This window comes from Theropithecus gelada, chromosome 8 (genome assembly GCF_003255815.1).
Source record: "Theropithecus gelada isolate Dixy chromosome 8, Tgel_1.0, whole genome shotgun sequence".
In the NCBI taxonomy this organism is placed as follows: domain Eukaryota; kingdom Metazoa; phylum Chordata; class Mammalia; order Primates; family Cercopithecidae; genus Theropithecus; species Theropithecus gelada.
The window spans coordinates 56,326,305-56,346,344 of NC_037676.1; the positions used below are offsets into that span (position 1 = coordinate 56,326,305).

The 20,040-nt window shown below is 43.2% G+C and overlaps 1 protein-coding gene across 7 annotated transcripts in view; it reads right to left on the minus strand.

Annotated features, from left to right (window-relative positions):
* The window catches only part of LYPLA1 (lysophospholipase I), a 51,721-nt gene extending 38,792 nt beyond the window's left edge, over positions 1 to 12,929 (minus strand). For 5 of the 7 annotated variants that reach the window (XM_025394734.1, XM_025394732.1, XM_025394733.1 and 2 more), the window contains exons 1-2: positions 12,674 to 12,929; positions 11,811 to 11,842 (exon numbers count right to left, since the gene is read on the minus strand). Coding sequence is in view for 4 of the 7 variants with exons in the window: in XM_025394732.1 (XP_025250517.1) it covers positions 11,811 to 11,842; positions 12,674 to 12,742 (101 nt within the window). In the remaining 3 variants the exon portion in view is untranslated. Of the gene's footprint in view, positions 1 to 11,810; positions 11,843 to 12,249; positions 12,457 to 12,673 lie in introns of those variants that run through there. The other 2 variants (XM_025394736.1, XM_025394735.1) reach the window with 2 other exon arrangements.
* Positions 12,930 to 20,040: the final 7,111 nt, after the last annotated feature.

Consider the following 20,040-nt stretch of genomic DNA (forward strand, 5'->3'; position numbering starts at 1 on the left):
GAATAAATTTTGCTTTTAAGAGAAGTTGTTATTTATTCCTAATTAGATGCGGAGGAAAATCTTTGAAGAGGGACCTCTATTTTACTTTTTACAAGGACATGAGATGATGCTCAACATTAACCATTAGGAAATGCAAATCAAAATCACAATGAGAGAGCACTTCACATACAAATGGATGGCTATAATCGAAAAGACAATAACAAGTGTTAACGAGGATGGAGACAAATCCGAGCACTCACACACTGCTGGTCATTTATCTTGGCAGAAGTGTAAAAAAGTGCAGCTACTATAAAAACTGTCCTGGAGTTCTTCAAGAGTTAAACATAGAGCTATTGACTCAGCAATTTGACTCCCAGGTATATATCCCAGAGAACTAAAAACATATGTCCACACAAAGTCTTGTACATGAATATGCAGGGTAGTATTAGTTATTAGTCAAAAAGTAGAAACAATCCAAATGTTCATTAATTGATGAATGAATAATTTTTATGTGAATTTTCTTTTTAAGAGATAGAGTCTCACTATATTGCCCAGGCTAGACTTGAACTCCTGGCCTGAAAGGATCCTCCTGACTCAGCCTCCCAAGTAGATGAGACTACAGGCACATGACACCATGCTCAGCTAATTATTTACTTGGCAATGAAAGAAAGCAGTACTGGTACATGTTACAACATAGATGAGCCTGAAAAACATTATGTTATAAAGTGAAAGAAGCCAGATGTGAAAGACCAAATATCTGATTCCACTTCTATGCAATATCCAGAATAAGCAAATCAACAGAAACAGAAAAAGATAGTGGTTGCCAGGGAGGGGAATAAGTAGTCTGCATATGGATTTTGGGTTTCTTTTGGGGATGTTGAACATATTCTGGAATTAAAACAGTGGTGATAGTTGAATAACTCTGTAAATATACTAACAACTACTGAATTGTATACTTTAAAAGAGTGAAGTTTTTGGTATGTGAATTATTAAGTACAGTAGTTCCCCATCACCCATAGTTTTGCTTTCTGTGGATTCAGTTACTTGCATTCAACCACCATCGAAAAATAGGTGAGTACAGAACAAGAATGTATCTTGAGAGATCACATTTACATAACTTTTGTTACAGCATATTGTTATAATTATTCTCTTGCTGTTGTTCACCTCTTACTGCCTCATTTATAAATTAAACTTTATCACAGGTATGTATGTATAGGAAAAAACATAGTTTTCCTATACATGGGGCGGGGGGGACTTTGAACATACGTTAACAGTACTAATACTAATATGTATGTATTAGAATGTATATAGTAATACTGTAATAATGAGTGGCAGGTCAGAATTGAACCGTGGGCCCTTGTTTGCCAACCTCTTTTTTTCTTATTTTTATTTTTTGAAATAGGGTCTCACTGTTGTGCAAGCTGGAAGTGCAGCTCAGCTCACTGCAGCCTTGACCTCCCAGGCTCAGGCAATCCTTCCACCTCAGCCTCCCAAATAGCTGGGATTACAGGCACACTCCACCATGGCTGGCCAACTTTTTGTATTCTTTGTAGAAAGTGGATGATACGGTTTGGCTGTGTCCCCACCGTAACCCCTCCCCCCGGCAAAATCTTACCTTGAATTGTAATAATCCCCACGTGTCAAGGGTGGGACCAGGTAGAGATAATGGAATCACAGGGGTGGCTCCCCACAATGCTGTTCTCGTGATAGGGAGCTCTCATTTGATCTGATGGTTTTATAAGGGGCTTCCCCCTTCGCTCAGCTCTCATTTGTCTCTCTTGCCACCTTGTGAAGAGGTGCCTTCCACCATAATTTTCAGTTTCCTGAGGCCTCCCCAGCCATGTAGAACTGTGAGTCAATTAAACCTCTTTTATTTAGAAATTACCCAGTTTTGGTAATTTTTTATAGCAGCAAGATAACTAATACATGGGGTTTTGCTGTGTTGTCCAGACTGATCTCGAACTCCTAGGCTCAAGCCATCCTCCCACCTCAGCCTCCCAGAGCGCTAGGATTACAGGTGTGAGCCACCACGTCTGGCTCCAACATCCATTCTACATAAGAAATACTAAGAACCAGGCAGGGCGTGGTGGCTCATGCCTGTAATCCCAGCACTTTGGGAGGCTGAGGTGGGTGGATCACCAGAGGTCAGTAGTTTGAGACCAGCCTGGCCAACAAGGTGAAACCCTGTTTCTACTAAAAATACAAAATTTAGCCGGCACAGTGGTGGGCACCTGTAATTCCAGCCACGCAGGAGAATCGCTTGAACCCGAGGCGGAGGTTGCAGTGAGCCGAGATCACGCCACTGCACTCTAGCCTGGACAAGAGTGAAACTGTCTCAAAAAAAAAAAGAAAGAAAGAAAGAAAGAAAGAAGAAATACTAAGAACACTTACATGAGAAAAAGAAATAGGAATCTTGGGTTCTAGTCCCCACTCAGCCACTATCTGAAAGTGTGGCCTCAGAAAGCTCTGTCAGTCTGGTGGTTCTCGGAATTGTGATCCCCAGACCTGTAGTATCGGTATCCAATGAGAACTTGTTAGAAATGCAAATTCTGGCCAGGCACAGCAGCTCATGCCCGTAATTCCAGCACTTTGGGAGGCCCAGGTGGGAGGACAGCTTGAGCCCAGGAGTTAGACTAACCTGGGCAACATAGTGAGACCCTCATCTCTACAAAAACTTTAAAAAATAGCCAGGCATGTTGGCACACAGGTGTACTCCCGGCCACTTGGGAGGCTGAACCCAGGGGGTCAAGGCTGCAGTGAGCTGTGTTCACACCACTACACTCCAGCCTGAGCAACAGAGTGAGAGACCCTGTGGAAGCAAGGAGGAGGAGGAGGAGAAGGAGGATGAGGAGGGGGAGGCAGTGGCAGCAGAGGAGGTGGAAGAGGTGGAGGCGGCGGTGGAGGACCCTGTGGAAGCGGGAAGAGGAGGAGGAGAAAGAAAGAAGAGAAGGAGAAGGAGGAGGAGGAGGAGAAGGAGAAAGAAGGAAGAGAAGGAGGCCGTGAAGGAGAAGGAGACAGAGAAGGAGAAGGAGGAGGACAAGGAGAAGAGGAGGAGGAAGAGGAGGTGGTGGAGGAGGAAGAGGAAAAAGAAAAGAGAGAGAAGAAGTGGCATGCAGACAAATTCCTGGGTCTCATTCCAGACCCACTCAATCAGAAACTGGCAGTGGGGCCCAAGAATCAAGACTTTTAGGTGATTTTGATGCATGTTATGGTATGAGAATCAATTACTTTCCAGTTCAGTTTTCCCATCCATAACCTGTAACTAGTTGTACTGGATGATTCAAAGGCCTATACAGGTTATAAAAATCTGAATCCAACCATATTAACATAAAAAGTATGGCCAAGCTGTATCCAACTCTTTTGATAATTTTCAATGACAATGAAAAACTCAAGACTTAAGAATTCTGGCTGGGTGTAGTGGCTCACACCTGTAATGCCAGAGCTTTGGGAAGCCAAGGTGGACGGACTGCTTGAGCTCAGGAGTTTGAGACCAGCCTAGGCAACATAATGAGACCCTGTCTCTACTTAAAAACAAAACAAAACAAAATCAGGCCCTGTGTGGTGGCATGCACTTGTCATCCCAGCTACCTGGGAGGCTGAGGTGGAAGGACTGCTTGGGCCGGGGAGATCAAGGCTGCGGTGAGCCATGAGCACACCACTGCACGGCAGCCTGGGTGACAGTGTGAGACCCTGTCTCAAAAAATATAATAATAATTCTAAAAAGCTTCAATTAAGCTGAATCTAATATTCAGAATCCTAGATTAATCAGAATATATTTCATTTTATTGTCAGAAAAAAGGAAACAAAACACAGACACATACACACGAGGTTTCTAAGAGCCCAAAAAGTGAATTTCAGCACATACTCCCCAAAATATTACAAATTGACTCCAATCTGTTTCTCAATTGTGATCTTTTAAAAAGGACTGCAGAGGCCAGGCACAGTGGCTCATACCTGTAATCCCAGCATTTTGGGAGGCCAAGGTGGGCGGATCACCTAAGGTCAGGAGTTTGGGACCAGCCTGGCCAACAGGTGAAACTCCATCTCTACTAAAAATATAACAATTAGCCGGGCATGGAGGTGGGCGCCTGTTATCCCAGCTACTTCGGAGGCTGAGGTAGGAGAATTGCTTGAACCTGGGAGGCGGAGTGAGCTGGGATCATGCCACTGAATTCCGGCCTGGGCAATAGAGCGAGAATCTGTATCCAAAAATAAAAAAAAAGACTGCAGAGTAACTAAAGCATTCTTTCCATTTGTTCATTATCCTGTAGTAATATGGGTGTAGAACTTTTTAAAAACTCAGAGATTCTGTCTGGGTTTGCACAAGAAACACCACTCATCCCCATCCCCACTCATGTAGTACGTTATCATTAACTCTCCTATCAGTCCCAATCAGTCTTACCAACTAACTAGACAAGAAAAAAAAATGACCTAAGATAGATCAGATTCTAGGCTGAACACCAGAAGTAGGGTTGATAAAAGAGCTAAGATCGTTCACTTTTGGATAACAAGAGTGTGTCCACACTGAGAATTATGCAAATCTACAGAAAGAATCAAGTGAGAGACCATAAGGCCAGGGAAAGGTAGTGAGAATAATGGTGTAGTTGAACAGTGTCCCCACCAAATTCACATCCACCTGAAACCTCGGAATGTGACTTTATTTAGAAACAGGCTCTTTGCAGATTTCCTTAGTTAAGGGTTGAGATCACACTGGATTAGGGTGAGCCCTAAATCCAATAACTGGTGTCCTCCTAAGAGGAGGAGAGGACAGATACACAGCAAAGAAGGTCACATGAAGACAGAGGCAGAGGTTGGGCATATGGTGCCTGAGGCCAACGAAAGCCAGGAGCTATCGGAAACTGGAAGAGGCAGTTTCCATTAGAGAGAAGGTATGTGGCCCAGTTGACAGCTCGGTTTTGGACTTTTGGCCTGTTTAACTGTGAGAATGAATTTCTGTTGTTTTTAATCCATCTAGTTTGTGGTTATTTGTAATGGCAGCCTTAGGAAACTAATACATGTGGTGACTGATATTCCTCATATGTCTCGCCCTTTAATTCCTTATTTATTCATTTATTTGCCCAACAAATACTTAGTACTCTTACATGTCCTATATTATTCTAGCACTGGGAATACAGTATTAATTAAAACAAAACACAAAAAATCCCTGTGCTCAGGTGAATTTTATGGTATGTGAATTTTATCTGAATTAAAGTTGATTAAAGAAACCTTTGCCTTCATGGACTTTATATGCCAGTGGGCTGTCCTTCTATCCTTCCACAAATTCTAATTTTTGTTTAAGCTAGTTGATGAGCTTTCTATTCCTTGTAATTAAATGATCTCCAAATCACATTCTATAATTCTATTACTAATAGTTCTTGATTACAGGAAGACTTGCAAACTTATTATGGTCACAAAACATATCCATGTTGCCAATTTATTTTCAATCCTCACTTGTTTGACCTCTCAGTAAAATCTGATCCAGTCAACCACTTCTTTATCTTTCAAACATTCTTCTCTATATTTTTATAATCTCCTTGGCTTAGGAAATGTCACAGGGACTGGTAATACAGATAAGTAATTCCTGGAATACTGGTAATATAGATAAGGACTGGGGGGTAACAGGGAAGGGGGCACATGAAGCGAACCAAGCTTTCCACCTGGCCTTTCCTCCTCCCTGTTTCCCCTTAACTGGAACTGAGCTTTCAGGTGTCACATTCAGCATATAGGGAGAGGTCCCATGAAGGAAGCATGGCAGTGAGCTGGTGCAACTGGAGGGGGGAACTCCAGAGTTGCACTGTTGGCCAGAACCCCCCAAGAACAGAAGTCAGGTTACTCACGGAATTACAAATATGGAAAGGAAGGCGGCTATAAAAAACCCTGTGGTGCTGGGCTGCAATTGGAGGAATCATTGTAAGTTCAAGATTTTGAATATTTATAAAATACTAAAACTGTATGTGTGTACATACGTATGTATGTGCATATATTCTTAGCTGTGTCCACTGCAAGGGTCTAGATCTGGGAGCACACATAGCACCCAGATCTCACTGTCTACTAAAAGGAATCAGGGTTCTTGGAAAAATGGCTGAGTCCAGAACTAGAGCAGGAAACACATAAGACAATCCTAGAAAAAATCTTGTACTATAAAGTGAGGAAGTGATCAAATAAGGATGAGGATATGTCCAAAAGACATTGAGTACCAATTTGAAAGGGTTACTGTGGCCAACTAAAGGACAATTTGAGCATCAAAATAAATAACTGACTTGATTGTTATCCTCTGAATACAACAGGAATCCAAGAGTCTGTACTGATTTAAAATTTTAAAACAAATGAACACGTACATATGTACTCTTGAAAAGTGTCAAGGTCATGAAAGACAAGGACTGTTTCAGAATAAAGAAAACTAAGGAGAAATGATAGCTAAAGGCGATATGTGATCCTAGACTGATAAAGGACACTATTGGCTCAAACCAATGAAATATGAATGGAGCTGGTGGATTAGATCATAGTATCCAATCAATGTTAACTTTTTAATGATGGTTATACGGGAGTGTCCTGGTACTTTAAAACGTATACTGAAGAATTAAGGTGTAATAAGGCAACACGTCTGCAACTTATTCTTTAATAGTTCAGAAATATTAACAATTAAGTAATCTGGGTGAAAGGCATAAGGAGCTATAAATGCTATTTCTGTAACTTTTATGTAAATTTCAAGTTACTTTAAAATAAAAAGTTAGAAAGTTTAAAACATAATAGAACATAACCCATTAAATAAATCTGAGTCCAGGCAGGACACAGTGGTTCATGCCTGTAATCCCAGTACTTTGGGAGGCCGAAGTGGGCAAATCACTTGACGTCAGGAGTTCTAGACCAGCAGAGCCAACATGGCAAAACCCCATCTCTACTAAAAATAAAAAAAAAACTGACTGGACAACACAGTGGCTCACGCCTGTAATCCCAGCACTTTGGGAGTCCGAGGTGGGTGGATCATGAGGTCAGGAGCTCGTGACCAGCCTGACCAACATAGTGAAACCCCAGTCTCTACTAAAAATACAAACAAAATTAGCCGGGAGTGGTGGCACGTGCCTGTAATCCCAGCTACTCAGGAGGCTGAGGCGAGAGAATCACTTGAACTCGGGAGGCAGAGGTTGCAGTGAGCCAAGATCATGCCACTGCACTCCAGCCTGGGCCACAGAGCAAGACTCGGTCTCCAAAAAAAAAAATTAGCCGGGTGTGGTGGCATGCACCTGTAGTCCCAGCTACTTGGGAGGCTGACAGGAGAATTGCTTGAACCTGGGAGGTGGAGGTTGCAATGAGCCGAGATTGCACCACTGCACTCCAGCCTGCCTGGGTGACAGAGTGAGATTCCGTCTCAAAAAATAAGCAAATAAATAAATAAATAGAAAATAAATCTGAGTCCATACTAACTAAATGGGGGGTAGCAGATTAATAAACAAAATGAAATGACAAAAAAAAGGAATGACAGAATTAGAAAATCACACTGTAGAAATGATTGACTCAAGCGAGAATTATCAATGGATGGTAAAAATATTGGGTGAAACCTTGATGAACAATTTGCAGTCACAAAGTATCTCCCCACAACTTACTTTTCAATTACAAAAGGAGAGTAACTGCAGTAGAGACCTGGAAGATACCACCTTAATCAAGTGATCCAAGTTACAACAATAAAGGGACTTGGCATCATTAGTCTACTGATGTGTGCAATGAATAGGACATACTGTTTACATAGTATTTATACAGAAATGCATAAACTGAATCTAATCATGAGGAAATATCATACAAACCCAAATTAAAGGACTAGCCTGTTCTCTGCAGAAGTGTCAATGTCATGAAAGACAAAAGAAAATCTAGGGAATTGTTCCAGATTAAAAGAGACTAAAGAGACTAACTACAATGTGTGACTAGGGAGGAGATGGCTATAATGGATATTAATGGAACAATCTGGCAAAGGTTGAATGCACAGTATATTAGATAATACTAAATGTTAAATTTAATGGGATAACTTTTCTGTGATTATATGTTTAAAATATTCTAGTCCTTCTCACCCACAGTTTTGTTTTCCATGGTTTCAGCTGCCCACAGTCAACTGTGGTTCGAAAATATTACATGGAAAATTCCAGAAATAAACAGTGGGGGATGCTCTAAAACCCCAAGTGAATGCCTGAATCCATGGATAACACCAAATCCTACACATATTTTTTTTCCTATATATAATACTTGTGATAAAGTTTAATGGGTAAATTAGGCATAGGAAGAGATGAACAATAATAAAACAATTATAACAATATGTCAACATCATTTCTCTTGCACTTTGGGGCCATCATTAAGCAATGTACTTGGATAAAAGCACTACAGGCTGGGTGAGATGGCTTATGCCTGTAACCCCAGCACTTTGGGAGGCCAAGGCAGGCAGATCACTTGAGGTCAGGAGTTCCAGACTGGCCTGGCCAACGTGATGAAACCTCGTCTCTACTAAAAATACAAAAATTAGCAGGGTGTGGTGGTGCACACCTGTAGTCCCGGCTACTCGGGAGGCTGAGGCAGGAGAGTTGCTTGAACCTGGAGAGCGGAGGTTGCAGTGAGTCATGATCGTGTCACTGCATTCCAGCCTGGGTGACAGAGCGAAACTCTGTCTCAAAAAAAAAAGCAAAACAATACTGCAACAGTTGATCTGATAACCCAGATGGCTACCAAGTGACTAATACACGGTGAATCCATACAGCATGGATACGCTAGGTAAAGGAATGATTCGTGTCCTGGGTGAGATGGAACGAGATTTCATCACAATACTCAGAATGGTGTACCATTCAGGCCAGGCGTGGTGGCTCACACCGGTAATCCCAGCACCTCGGGAGGCCGAGGTGGGTGGATCACCAGATGTCAGGAGTTCAAGACCAGCTTGGCCAACATGGCGAAACCCCGTCTCTACTAAAAATACAAAAAAATTAGCTGAACGTTGTAGCACACGCCTGTAATCCCAGCTACACAGGAGGCTGAGGCACGACAATCACTTGAACCTGAGTGGCAGAGGTTGAAGAGAGCCAAGATCGCGCCACTGCACTCCAGCCTGGGTGACAGAGCGAGACTCCATCTCAAATAATAATAATAAAAAAAAATAATAAAATAAAAAAGAACGGTGTACAATTTTAAACTTATATACTATTTCTGGAATTTTTCATTTAGTATTTTCGAACCACAGTTAACCACAGGTAACTGAAACCATGGGAAGCAAAACTGCAGGTAAGGGGAGACTACAGTATCTTAAATATTTTTTTTTTTTTTTTTTTTTTTGAGACGGAGTCTCGCTGTGCTCCCAGGCTGGAGTGCAGTGGCGTGATCTCGGCTCACTGCAAGCTCCGCCTCCCGAGTTCACGCCATTCTCCTGCCTCAGCCTCCCAAGTAGCTGAGACTACAGGCGCCCGCCACCACGCCCGGCTAGTTTTTTGTATTTTTAGTAGAGACGGGNTTTTTTGAGACGGAGTCTCGCTGTGCTCCCAGGCTGGAGTGCAGTGGCGTGATCTCGGCTCACTGCAAGCTCCGCCTCCCGGGTTCACGCCATTCTCCTGCCTCAGCCTCCCAAGTAGCTGAGACTACAGGCGCCCGCCACCACGCCCGGCTAGTTTTTTGTATTTTTAGTAGAGACGGGGTTTCACCATGTTAGCCAGGATAGTCTCGATCTCCTGACCTCGTGATCCACCCGCCTCGGCCTCCCAAAGTGCTGGGATTACAGGCTCGAGCCACCGCGCCCGGCCAGTATCTTAAATATTAAATTGCCACTTGTCAGGCTGACAGACTCAAAGTTTCATCATGCACTCATGGAACCAATCTAGAATCAGTTTTTCCTTAGCACTATCCCACCAAATAATTTCAGAACTGGAGACCTGTGTTTTTGCTTTTATCACAACAGGTTAAAAAGGAGGATAATTTTTTAATACAAACTTAACTTTTGGTCAAGATGTCATGCATGTTCTTGGTATTTTTTATCCTAACAGTCTTCGCCATTTTCACTATGAACTTCAGTCTGTGGAATCTGCCTAGACTGAAGTTTTTTTTTTGCCAGGACTAATCATTCAGGCATAGAAGCTCTCATTATTGGCAAAATTAGAGGGTAGCAAACTTCTCCCTGACTTGCAACATCAAGAAAGGTTTGCCCATAAAATAGAGATTCTGCTATTCGAGTTTCATTTGGTAAAATAAGTTCATCATTTTCACACGACTACTGGATTGCCAGAAAGAGTGCTGCAACCTCTTCTGTAACTCAATACAAGGTTTGTATTACATAACTTGACTTACAAGGCAAAAAATAGGGATCACTTTTAAGTGGTGGCTCACGCCTGTAATTCCAACACTGTGGGAGGCTCAGGCGGGGGGATCACTTGAGGTCAGGAGCTCCAGACCAGCCTGACCAACACGGCAAAACTCCGTCTCTACTAAAAACACAAAAACTAGCTGGAATGGTGGCAAACACCTATAGTTCCAGCTACTCAGGAGGCCTAGGAACCCAGAAGGCGGAGGTTGCAGTGAGCCAAGATCACGCCACTGCACTCCAGCCAGGGCGACAAAGCAGACCAAAAAAACAGACAAAAATCTAACCTAATGGTTTTTTTAAGAGTCTCACTGTGTGGTCCAGGCTGGAGTGCAGTGGTGCAATCTTGGCTCACTGAAGCCTCTGCCTCCCAGGTTCAAGTGATTCTCCTGTCTCAGCCTCCCTAGTAGCTGAGATTACAGGCTTGCCCGACCACAGCCGGCTAATTTTTGTATTTTTAGTAGAGAAGGGGTTTCACCATATTAGCCAGGCTGGTGTTGAACTCCTGACCTCAAGTGAACTACCGGCCTCCGCCTCCCAAAGTGCTGGGATTACAGGTGTGAGCCACTGCGCCCGGCCCCGGTGGTTCATTTTAAAGAAAATTCAGTCGTTTTGGGGCTACTTTATCAAAATTTATGTATCTTCAGTTTTCCTCTATTTCTGCAATTTTTAAACAACATTCATATTTTGCTTAAGTTTCACAGATTATCACCGATTTAAATATAAAAACAAAAACATTTCAATACAGAAAAAGGTTGAGTAAAAGATAAATCATGTATCTAAAGTTAGTACAACAGGCCAGGCTCAGGCGGCTCCCGCCTCTAATCTCCGCGCTTTGAGAGGCTGAGGCTGAAAGATCACTTAAGCCCAGGAGTTCAAAACTGCAGTGAGCTATGATCCTGCAACTGCATTCCAGTCTGGGTGACAGAGCAAGCCCCTGTCTCTAAAAATAAGAGAAAAGAAAAAAGCACACAAACAAAAAATAAAACAAAAATAAGTACAATCACTACAACAAAATGTTTGATAAGCCTCCAAATGTATCTGAGTTGCCTCCCCTGCCTTTCAACTCATTAGGGTGAACATCTAATCCCTCTATTCAGAATGCTTCATGCCTTACGTTGCCACTAGTTCTCTTATCAAAATCATCTAGTTCTTCTCTTCAATCTGCTCTGAAATTTTAACTGCTCTGGAAAGCTCTCAATTGCACACCGTCCCTACTAAACATTCCACTGATCTCTGGTATCAAACACCCAAAGCAACTAATGAGGAATTTGCAATTTTAATATGTTCCAGAAACCGGAGTTAAAAAAAATCAATAAACTCACGATGAGGGGAAAATTCTGAGGGTTTTCAAAATATAAAATCACCGCACTGTAAGATATATTAACTAGTAATCGTTTAAAATACAATTTTAGCGTCCTTAAACATTAAACCTTTGAACGCGTAAACAAAAGTTGCATGACCCAGTTTCATCACTGTTACTATTAACAATAATAATGGTACCTACCCAGTATCTCCCAATCCATGCAGGAAAATCACCTATAAGAGAAAAGGAAAAATAATAAGCAATTCCTAAATAAGCCCACACAGGATTGTTACACACTAGCTTTGCTTAAGGTGGAAAACGGAACGAAACCAAGAGAATTACACAACACTATCTTTGGCGACTTAATCTCTATCGACCTCTTTTAAATGGCAAAAACTCCAATCAACTTCTCCCTTTATTTCCTGAGATAATGAATGGGGGGTTAGCACTCAGAGGTCCCAGTTAGACAATGAGTGCAAATTATCACATTCTAAGAAAAACAGTTTATCTCTTTCAAGTCAAATCAGGAACGTCTCTCATATACCCTGTAGAATTTTCCCATTGCAAAAGCAAGCTTCCGTAGGCAAAAATAAGTTTGAGTTTTTGTACACGAGTTTCCTAAAAAAACAGTACGTCTGACCTTGTAGGACACTTAATCTTCAAACTTCTTGTATTGAGGACAAGAGTGCGAGATGATAATAAGGCGATTTCCTGGCGCACTTAGGTTTCCCTCACCCACACACCAGGCAGAAACACGCTGCAGAGGAGGACGCCGTGCCCCAAGGCCGGCCCGCGGGGGTCCCGGGGCCGCACTTCCTCCGCAATGGAGGGGGGAAGCTGGGGACTGGCCCTCGCCCTGGCTGTGACCCCCACCCCGGCTGCCCACGCCCCCCGCGGACCCGGCCGCGCCGACCACCCGCGCCGACCATCCGCACCCCACCCAGGCCGGGAAGAGCGTCCTGGTCCGCAGGCCGCCACCCGCCCACAACGCCCACCCCGCGCGAGGGGCAGCCACTGGTGGCCGGCCCAGTGGACCACTCCGAGCCCACGCCTACGCCGCTCACCGCAGCGGTGGCCTTCCGGGCGGCGGGCACGATGGCAGGGAGCGGGGTTGACATGTTATTGCCGCACATACACCGGCTCAGCTCAGCGCAAGCGGAAGGAAGAGCGGGCGCCCGGCCGCTGCCCAAGGGCGTGCGAGCGGCGAGTCCCGGCCGGCCCCACCGGGAGCACGCTCAGGCGCGTGCGCGCCAACGCGGCCCCGCGCTACCTTCCGCGCGCCCCCGCGCGTTCAAGGTCCACCCTGCCCTTCGCCCGCCGCCCCTCCCTCCGCGCCTCACAATGTCTGGGCAGCTCCCTCCCTCCGATTGGCTGCGGCGGCGGCTCGGACTGGGCTGCGCTTTCGCCACGCCACGCAGCCCGCGCATGCTCGGTGCTGGCAGGGGAAATGCGCTCTCAGGTGCAGGCTGAGGGTCGGTCTCTTGGATCTTGGCTTAGGTTTTCGCTTTTCTGGCGCTGTAGTGAAAAGAATGAGCCCCGGAGCCAATTCACCCAACCCCAGGTGCTCCTTGGTTTCCTGCAGCCAGGGTCTATCATTTGTAAAAGTCTGGATGGACTGGGAGAGACTGGTGGAGCTTTGGCAGTATTTCCGTTTGGGGCTACAGCAGTATGTAGATTTGGGTTCAACTTAGCTTCTTTACACTTTAGTTGGAAAGGATAACGTTTGTCTCCAGAAATCCACTACTTCCCCAACTTGATCGACAACACTTGTTGATGTATGGATATTGACACAGTACAGGTTTAAATGAGAGATAAAGCCAGCTGGTCTTCTGGGTCCGGTGAGGACTTGAAGAACTTTTCTGTCTCATGAGAGGATTGTAAAATGCACCAATCAGCACTCTGTGGCTAGCTAGAGGTTTGTAAAATGCACCAATCAGTACCCTGTAAAATGGGCCAATCAGTGTTCTGTAAAGTGGACCAATCAGCAGGACATGGGCTGGGACAAATGAGGAAATAAAAGCTGACCATGCCCTCCCTTCCCCCAGCCGAAGCGGCCAACCGCTGGGGTCCGTTTCCATGCTGTGGAAGGTTTGTTCTTTCACTCTTCACAATAAAACTTGCTGCTGCTGCTCAGTCTTTGGGTCTGTGCCACCTTTAAGAGCTGTAACACTCCCAGCACTTTTGGAGGCTTAGGCGGGTGGATCATGAGGTCAGGAGATTGAGACCATTCTGCCTAACACAGTGAAACACCGTCTCTACTAAAAATACAAAAAAATTGGCCGGGCATGGTGGCGGGTGCCCGTAGTCCCAGCTACTCGGGAGGGTGAGGCAGGAGAATGGCATGAACTGGGAAGGCAGAGCTTGCAGTGACCCGAGAATACACCCCTGCACTCCAGCCTGGGAGATAGAGTGAGACCCCGTCTCAAAAAAAAAAAAAAAAAAAAAAAAAGAGCTGTAACACTAACCACGAAGGTCCACAAGCTTCATTCTTGAAGTCAGTGAGACCACGAACCCAACCAGAAGGAACCAACTCCGGACACATAAGTAGGAGACTAGACTGACCTTTTCTGCACAGGTGACTTTATGGCCTAAAATGTAGTCACTCAACAAATGTGTAGCATATGGAATACATGGTAAGATCTGGAAGAGAGCACTAGATAGAAACACTTAAAGCCAAAATGCCCTGACCTTCAGAAGGTTACAATTAAGGGAAGAAACTCAAAGGACATACTGGATACAATCCTTAGAGAGTAAGGTTGGGAAGGAAGCTGTAAAAAACAACACTCCATTTCATTCACACCGTAACCAGTGTCAGAGGTGTGTGAACCAGAGCAACTCCATTTTAAATAGGAGCTGAGTAAAGAAAGGCTGAAACCTACTGGGCTGCATTCCCAGACGGTAAAGGCATTCTAAGTCACACGATAAAATAAAAGGTCAGCGCAAAATACAGGTTATAAAGATCTTGCTGATAAAATAGTTTGCAGTAAAGAAGCCTGCGAAAACCCACCAAAACTAACATGGCAATGAGAGTGAACTCTGGTCGTCCTCACTACTGCACTCCCATCAACACCATGACAGTTTATAAGTGCCATGGCGATGTCAGGAAGTTACCCTGTATGGTCTAAAAAGGGGAAGCATGAGTAATCCACCCCTTGTTTAGCATATCATCAAGAAATGACCATAAAAATGGGCAACTGGCTATGGAGTAGGCATTCTTTTATTTCTTTACTTTCTTAATAAACTTGCTTTCACTTTACTGTATGGACTTACCCTGAATTCTTTCTTGTGTGAGATCCCAGAACCCTCTCTTGGGGTCTGGATTGGGACCCCTTTCCTATAATACCAGCGTTCTGAAGGATTTGGGGTCTTATTCACACTGTTTTTAATCATTCTTGTAGATTGGATTTGGACAATGAGGATTTTGTGGGTTCTCCAAAAGTTTTAAATTGATGCCAATTTATTGAAAATGATGATAGTGGGATTCACATTTCATGTACTTGTGTACATTTATCAGGCTTTTAAGTCATTTAGTTGTGATGTCAATGTGACCGGAAAGGGATCCCGGTCCCAAGAGAAGATTCTTGGATCTCTGGTAAGAAACAATTTGGGGCCATAGAGTAAAGTGAAAGCAAATTAGAGAAGCGAGAAAAAAAAAAAAAAAAAAAAAAAAAAAAAAAGAATGGCTACTCGGTAGGTAGAGCAGGGCTAGGGGCTGCTCCACTGAGTATATTAATAGTTATTTCTTGTTTATATGTTAAACAAGGGGTGGATTATTCATGAGTTTTCTGGTAAAGGGGCAGGGATTTCCTGGAACTGAGGGTTCCTCTTTTGACCATATAGGGTAGCTTCCCTACCTGGCGATAGCATTTGTAAACTGTCATGAAGCTGGTGGGAGTGTCTTTTAACATGCTAATATGTTATAGTAAGTGTATAATGAGCAGAGAGGACGACCAGAGGTTGTTTTCCTTTCCATCTTGGTTTTGTTGGGTTTGGGCCAGATTCTTTACTGCATCCTGTTTCATCAGCAGGGGCTTTATGACCTATGTCTTGTAATACCAGTCCTGTGACCTCCAATCTCATTCTGTGACTAAGAATGCCTAACCTCCTGGGAATGCAGCCCAGTGGGTCTTGGCCTCATTTTACCTGCTTCCATTCAGAAGGAAGTCGCTCTGGTTCTAATGCCTCTGATGTTAATTGAGAAAATAAAACTCTGTAGTTCTTACTGTGAACGTGTTCCAAATCACTATTACGTTGAGTTTTTCTGTGATGTAATAAGTAGAGAATTCTAGGGGCCACCAGTCATTCTATTAATTTACTCCGTTAGTGGGGAGTAGGTCAGTTCAAGTTGAGGTGTCTACACTACTATACCTGCAACATTTACCCAAGTTATGTATCCTCCAGGGAGCTTTCTATGAAAATGATCTCTCTCTTCCCCAGGTAAGGGAATGAAATAAATATAATAATTGAAAAAGACAAAAATATTCTTATTTTAGAGGATATGATTGTACAAAGCAAAAACACAGTAAGAGCATTTAAAAATTACTAATAAGGCCAGGTGCAGTGACTCACACCTGTAATCCCAACACTTTGGGAGGCTGAGGTGGGAGGATTGCTTGAGCCCAGGAGTTAAAGACCAGCCTAGGCAGCAGAGCGAGACCCTGTCTACAAAAAATTTAAAAAGAAAAAATTAGCTGGGCTCAGGAGGCTGTGGCAGGGGCGTCGCTTGAGTCCAGGAGGTCAAGGTTGCAGTGAGCCATGTTCATGCCACTGCACTCCAGCCTGGATGATAGAGCAAGACCCTGTCCCCACCCGTGCCCCCCAAAAACAAACATTATTAACAAGAAAATTCAGTAATATAACCAATTATTAAATCAACATACAAAAAGGAATGGTTGGCCGGGCGCGGTGGCTCAAGCCTGTAATCTCAGCACTTTGGGAGGCTGAGACGGGCGGATCACGAAGTCAGGACATCGAGACCATCCTGGCTAACACGGTGAAACCCCGTCTCTACTGAAAAATACAAAAAATTAGCCAGGCATGGTGGTGGGCACCTGTAGTCCCAGCTACTCGGGAGGCTGAGGCAGGAGAATGGCGTGAACCCGGGAGGCAAAGCTTGCAGTGAGCCGAGATCACCCACTGCACTCCAGCCTGGGCGACAGAGCGAGACTCCGTCTCAAAAAAAAAACAAAAACAAACAAAAAAAGAATGGTTATTCTAGCTACAAACAATAGCTGGTTAGAATATGTAAATGGAAGAAAAATGTTCAAAATAGAAATTTTAAAATATAAACATAGGTCAGCCTGAGTGACAGAGTAAGATTCTATCTCAAAAAAAAAAAAAATATGGGGGCCGGGCACGGTAGCTCATGTCTGTAATCCCAGCACTTTGGGAGGCCAAGGTGGGCGGATCACCTGAGGTCAGGAGTTCAAGACCAGCCTGGCCAACATGGTGAAACCACGTCTCTACTAAAAATACAAAAATTAGCTGGGCATGGTGGCAGGTGCCTGTAATCCTAGCTACTTGGGAGGCTGAGGCAGGGAGAATCACTTGAGCCTGGGAGGTGGAGGTTGCAGTGAGCAGAGATTGTGCCATTATACTCCAGCCTGGGCAACAGGGCAAGACTCCGTCGCAAAAAATATATATAGATATGTGTGTGTGTGTGTGTGTGTGTGTGTAAGTAAATACATATTATATATATAAATACAGGCATATATATTATATATATTTATTTATATATATACACACACACAAACAGGCAAAACTTTTTTAAAACCACTTTATTGAGGTATGATTGACATCATCTTGATGAGTCTAGGGACAAGCATACACCCATGAAACCATTGCCACCAGAAAAGTCATAAACACATCCATCACCTTCCAAAGTTTCCTCCCATCTTCTTTATTAATATTATTGTAGGGTTTTTTAAACAGATGCAGTGGCTCATGCCTATATTCCCAGCACTTTGGGAGGCTGAAGCAGGAGGATCACTTGAGACTGAGAGTTAGAAAGCAGCCTGGGAAACAAAGGGAGACCTTGTTTCTACAAAAAAAAAAAAAAAAGTTTGTTTAATTAGCTGGATGTGGTGGTGTGCACCTGTAGTCCCAGCTACTTGAGAGGCTGAGGCAGGAGGATTGCTTGAGCCCAGAAGGTTGAGGCTGCAGTGAGACATGATAGTTCTACTGCACTCCAGGGCGGGTGACAGAGCGAGACCCTGTCTCAAAAATAAAAATAAACATATTGTGGAGGTTTTTGTTTTTGTTGGTTGGTTTTGGTAAGAACACGTAACAGAAGATCTATCATCTTAGCAATTTTAAGTATACCATATTGTTATAGGCACTGTGTTGTACAGATCTCCAGAATTTATCTCGCATAACTGAAACTTTGTACCCCTCATCCTTCACCTCTCCATTTACCCCTCTCCTCAGCCTCTGGCAGCCATCATTCTGGTCCCTGCTTCTATGAGCTTGACTATTTGAGATTCCACATACAAGTGAAATCATACGGTGTTTGTCTTTCTTTGTCTGGGTTATTTCACTTAACATACTGTCCTCCGGGTCCTACCATGTTGTCCTAAATGGCAGGATTTTGTTGTTGTTGTTGTTTAAGGCTAAATAATATTCCATTGTATTTCTGTATTAATTCATTTATTAGTATACGTTTAGGTTGTCTCCATATCTTGGCTACTGTGAATAATACTGCAATAAACATGGGAATGCAAATATATCTTTGAGCTCCTGATTTCAATCCCTTTGGTTATATACCCATAAATAGGATTGTGACATCACTTGATAGTTCTATTCATAATTTTTTGAGGAAGCTCCATACTGTTTTCCATAACAGCTACAGAAATTTGCATTTCTACCAGCAGTGTACAAGGGTTCCTTTTTCTCCACATCCTTGTCAGGAGCTGTCTTCTGCATTTTTGATAATGGCCACCTTAACAGGTGTAAGATGATGTCTCATTGAGGTATTGATTTGCATTTCTCTAGTGATTAATGATGTTGAGCATCTTTTCATATTTCTGCTGGCCATTTGCATGTCCTCTTGTGTGAACTGTCTGTTCAGGTCCTTTGCCCATATTTCAGTCAAGTTGTTCGGGTTTTTTTTGCTATTCAGTTGTATGAATTCTTTGTATATTTAGAATATGAACCTTTTGTCAGATGCATGGTGTGCAGATATTTTCTCCCACCTGTAGATTGCCCTTTCCCTTTGTTGATTGTTTACTTTGCTGTGCAGAAGCTTTCTAATTTGATATAATCCTACTTGTTTATTTTTGCTTTTATTGCCTGTGCTTTTGGTGTCATACCCAAAATATCATTGCCAAGACCAACATTAAGGACATTTCTTTCCTATGTTTCTCTCTGGGAGTTTTATGGTTTCAGGTCCTATGTTTAAGACTTTAATCCATTTTGAGTTTATTTTTGTGTATTCTGTATAGATAAGGATCCAATTTCATTCTTTTGCACATGGATAAACAGTTTTCTCAACACTATTTATTGAAGAGACTATCCTTTCCACATTGTGTATTCTTGGTACCCTTGTTAAAAATTAGTTGATTTATATGCATGGAATTATTTCTGGGCTTTCTATTCTGTTCAACTTGTGTATGTGTTTATTTTTATGCCAACCCCATACTGCTTTAATTGCTATAGCTTTGTAAGATACAATAATTTGAATTCAGGAAGTGTGATGCCTCCAGCGTTGTTCTTTCTCAAGATTCTTTTGGCAATTAGGGGTCTTTGTGATTCCATATGAATTTTAGGATATTTTTTTCTATTTCTGTAAAAAAAATGCCATTGGGATTTTTATAGGGATTGCATTGAATCTGTAGATCTGTAGATTAATGGGTAGTATGGATATTTTTAGCAATATTAATTTTTCCAATCCATAAACATGAGATATCTCTCTATTTATTGTTGTCTAAACTTTTTCATCAATGCTTTATAGTTTTTACAGTTTTATAGATCTTTCACCTTCTTGGTTAAAGTTATACCTAAGTATTTTATTTTTTATACTACTATAAATGGGATTAAAATTTTTTTTCAATAGTTTATTGTTTTTTTTTTTGAGACGGAGTCTCGCCCTGTCGCCCAGGCTGGAGTGCAGTGGTGCGATCTCCACTCACTGCAAGCTCCGCCTCCCGGGTTCAAGCCATTCTCCTGCCTCAGCCTCCAGTATAGCTGGGACTACAGGCGCCCGCCACCTCACCCGGCTAATTTTTGTATTTTTTTAGTAGAGACGGGGTTTCATCGTGTTAGCCAGGATGGTCTCGATCTCCTGACCTCGTGATCCGCCCGTCTCGGCCTCCCAAAGTGCTGGGATTACAGGCGTGAGCCACGGCGCCCGGCCTCAATAGTTTATTGTTAAGGTAACTGGCCGGGCGCGGTGGCTCAAGCCTGTAATCCCAGCACTTTGGGAGGCCGAGGCGGG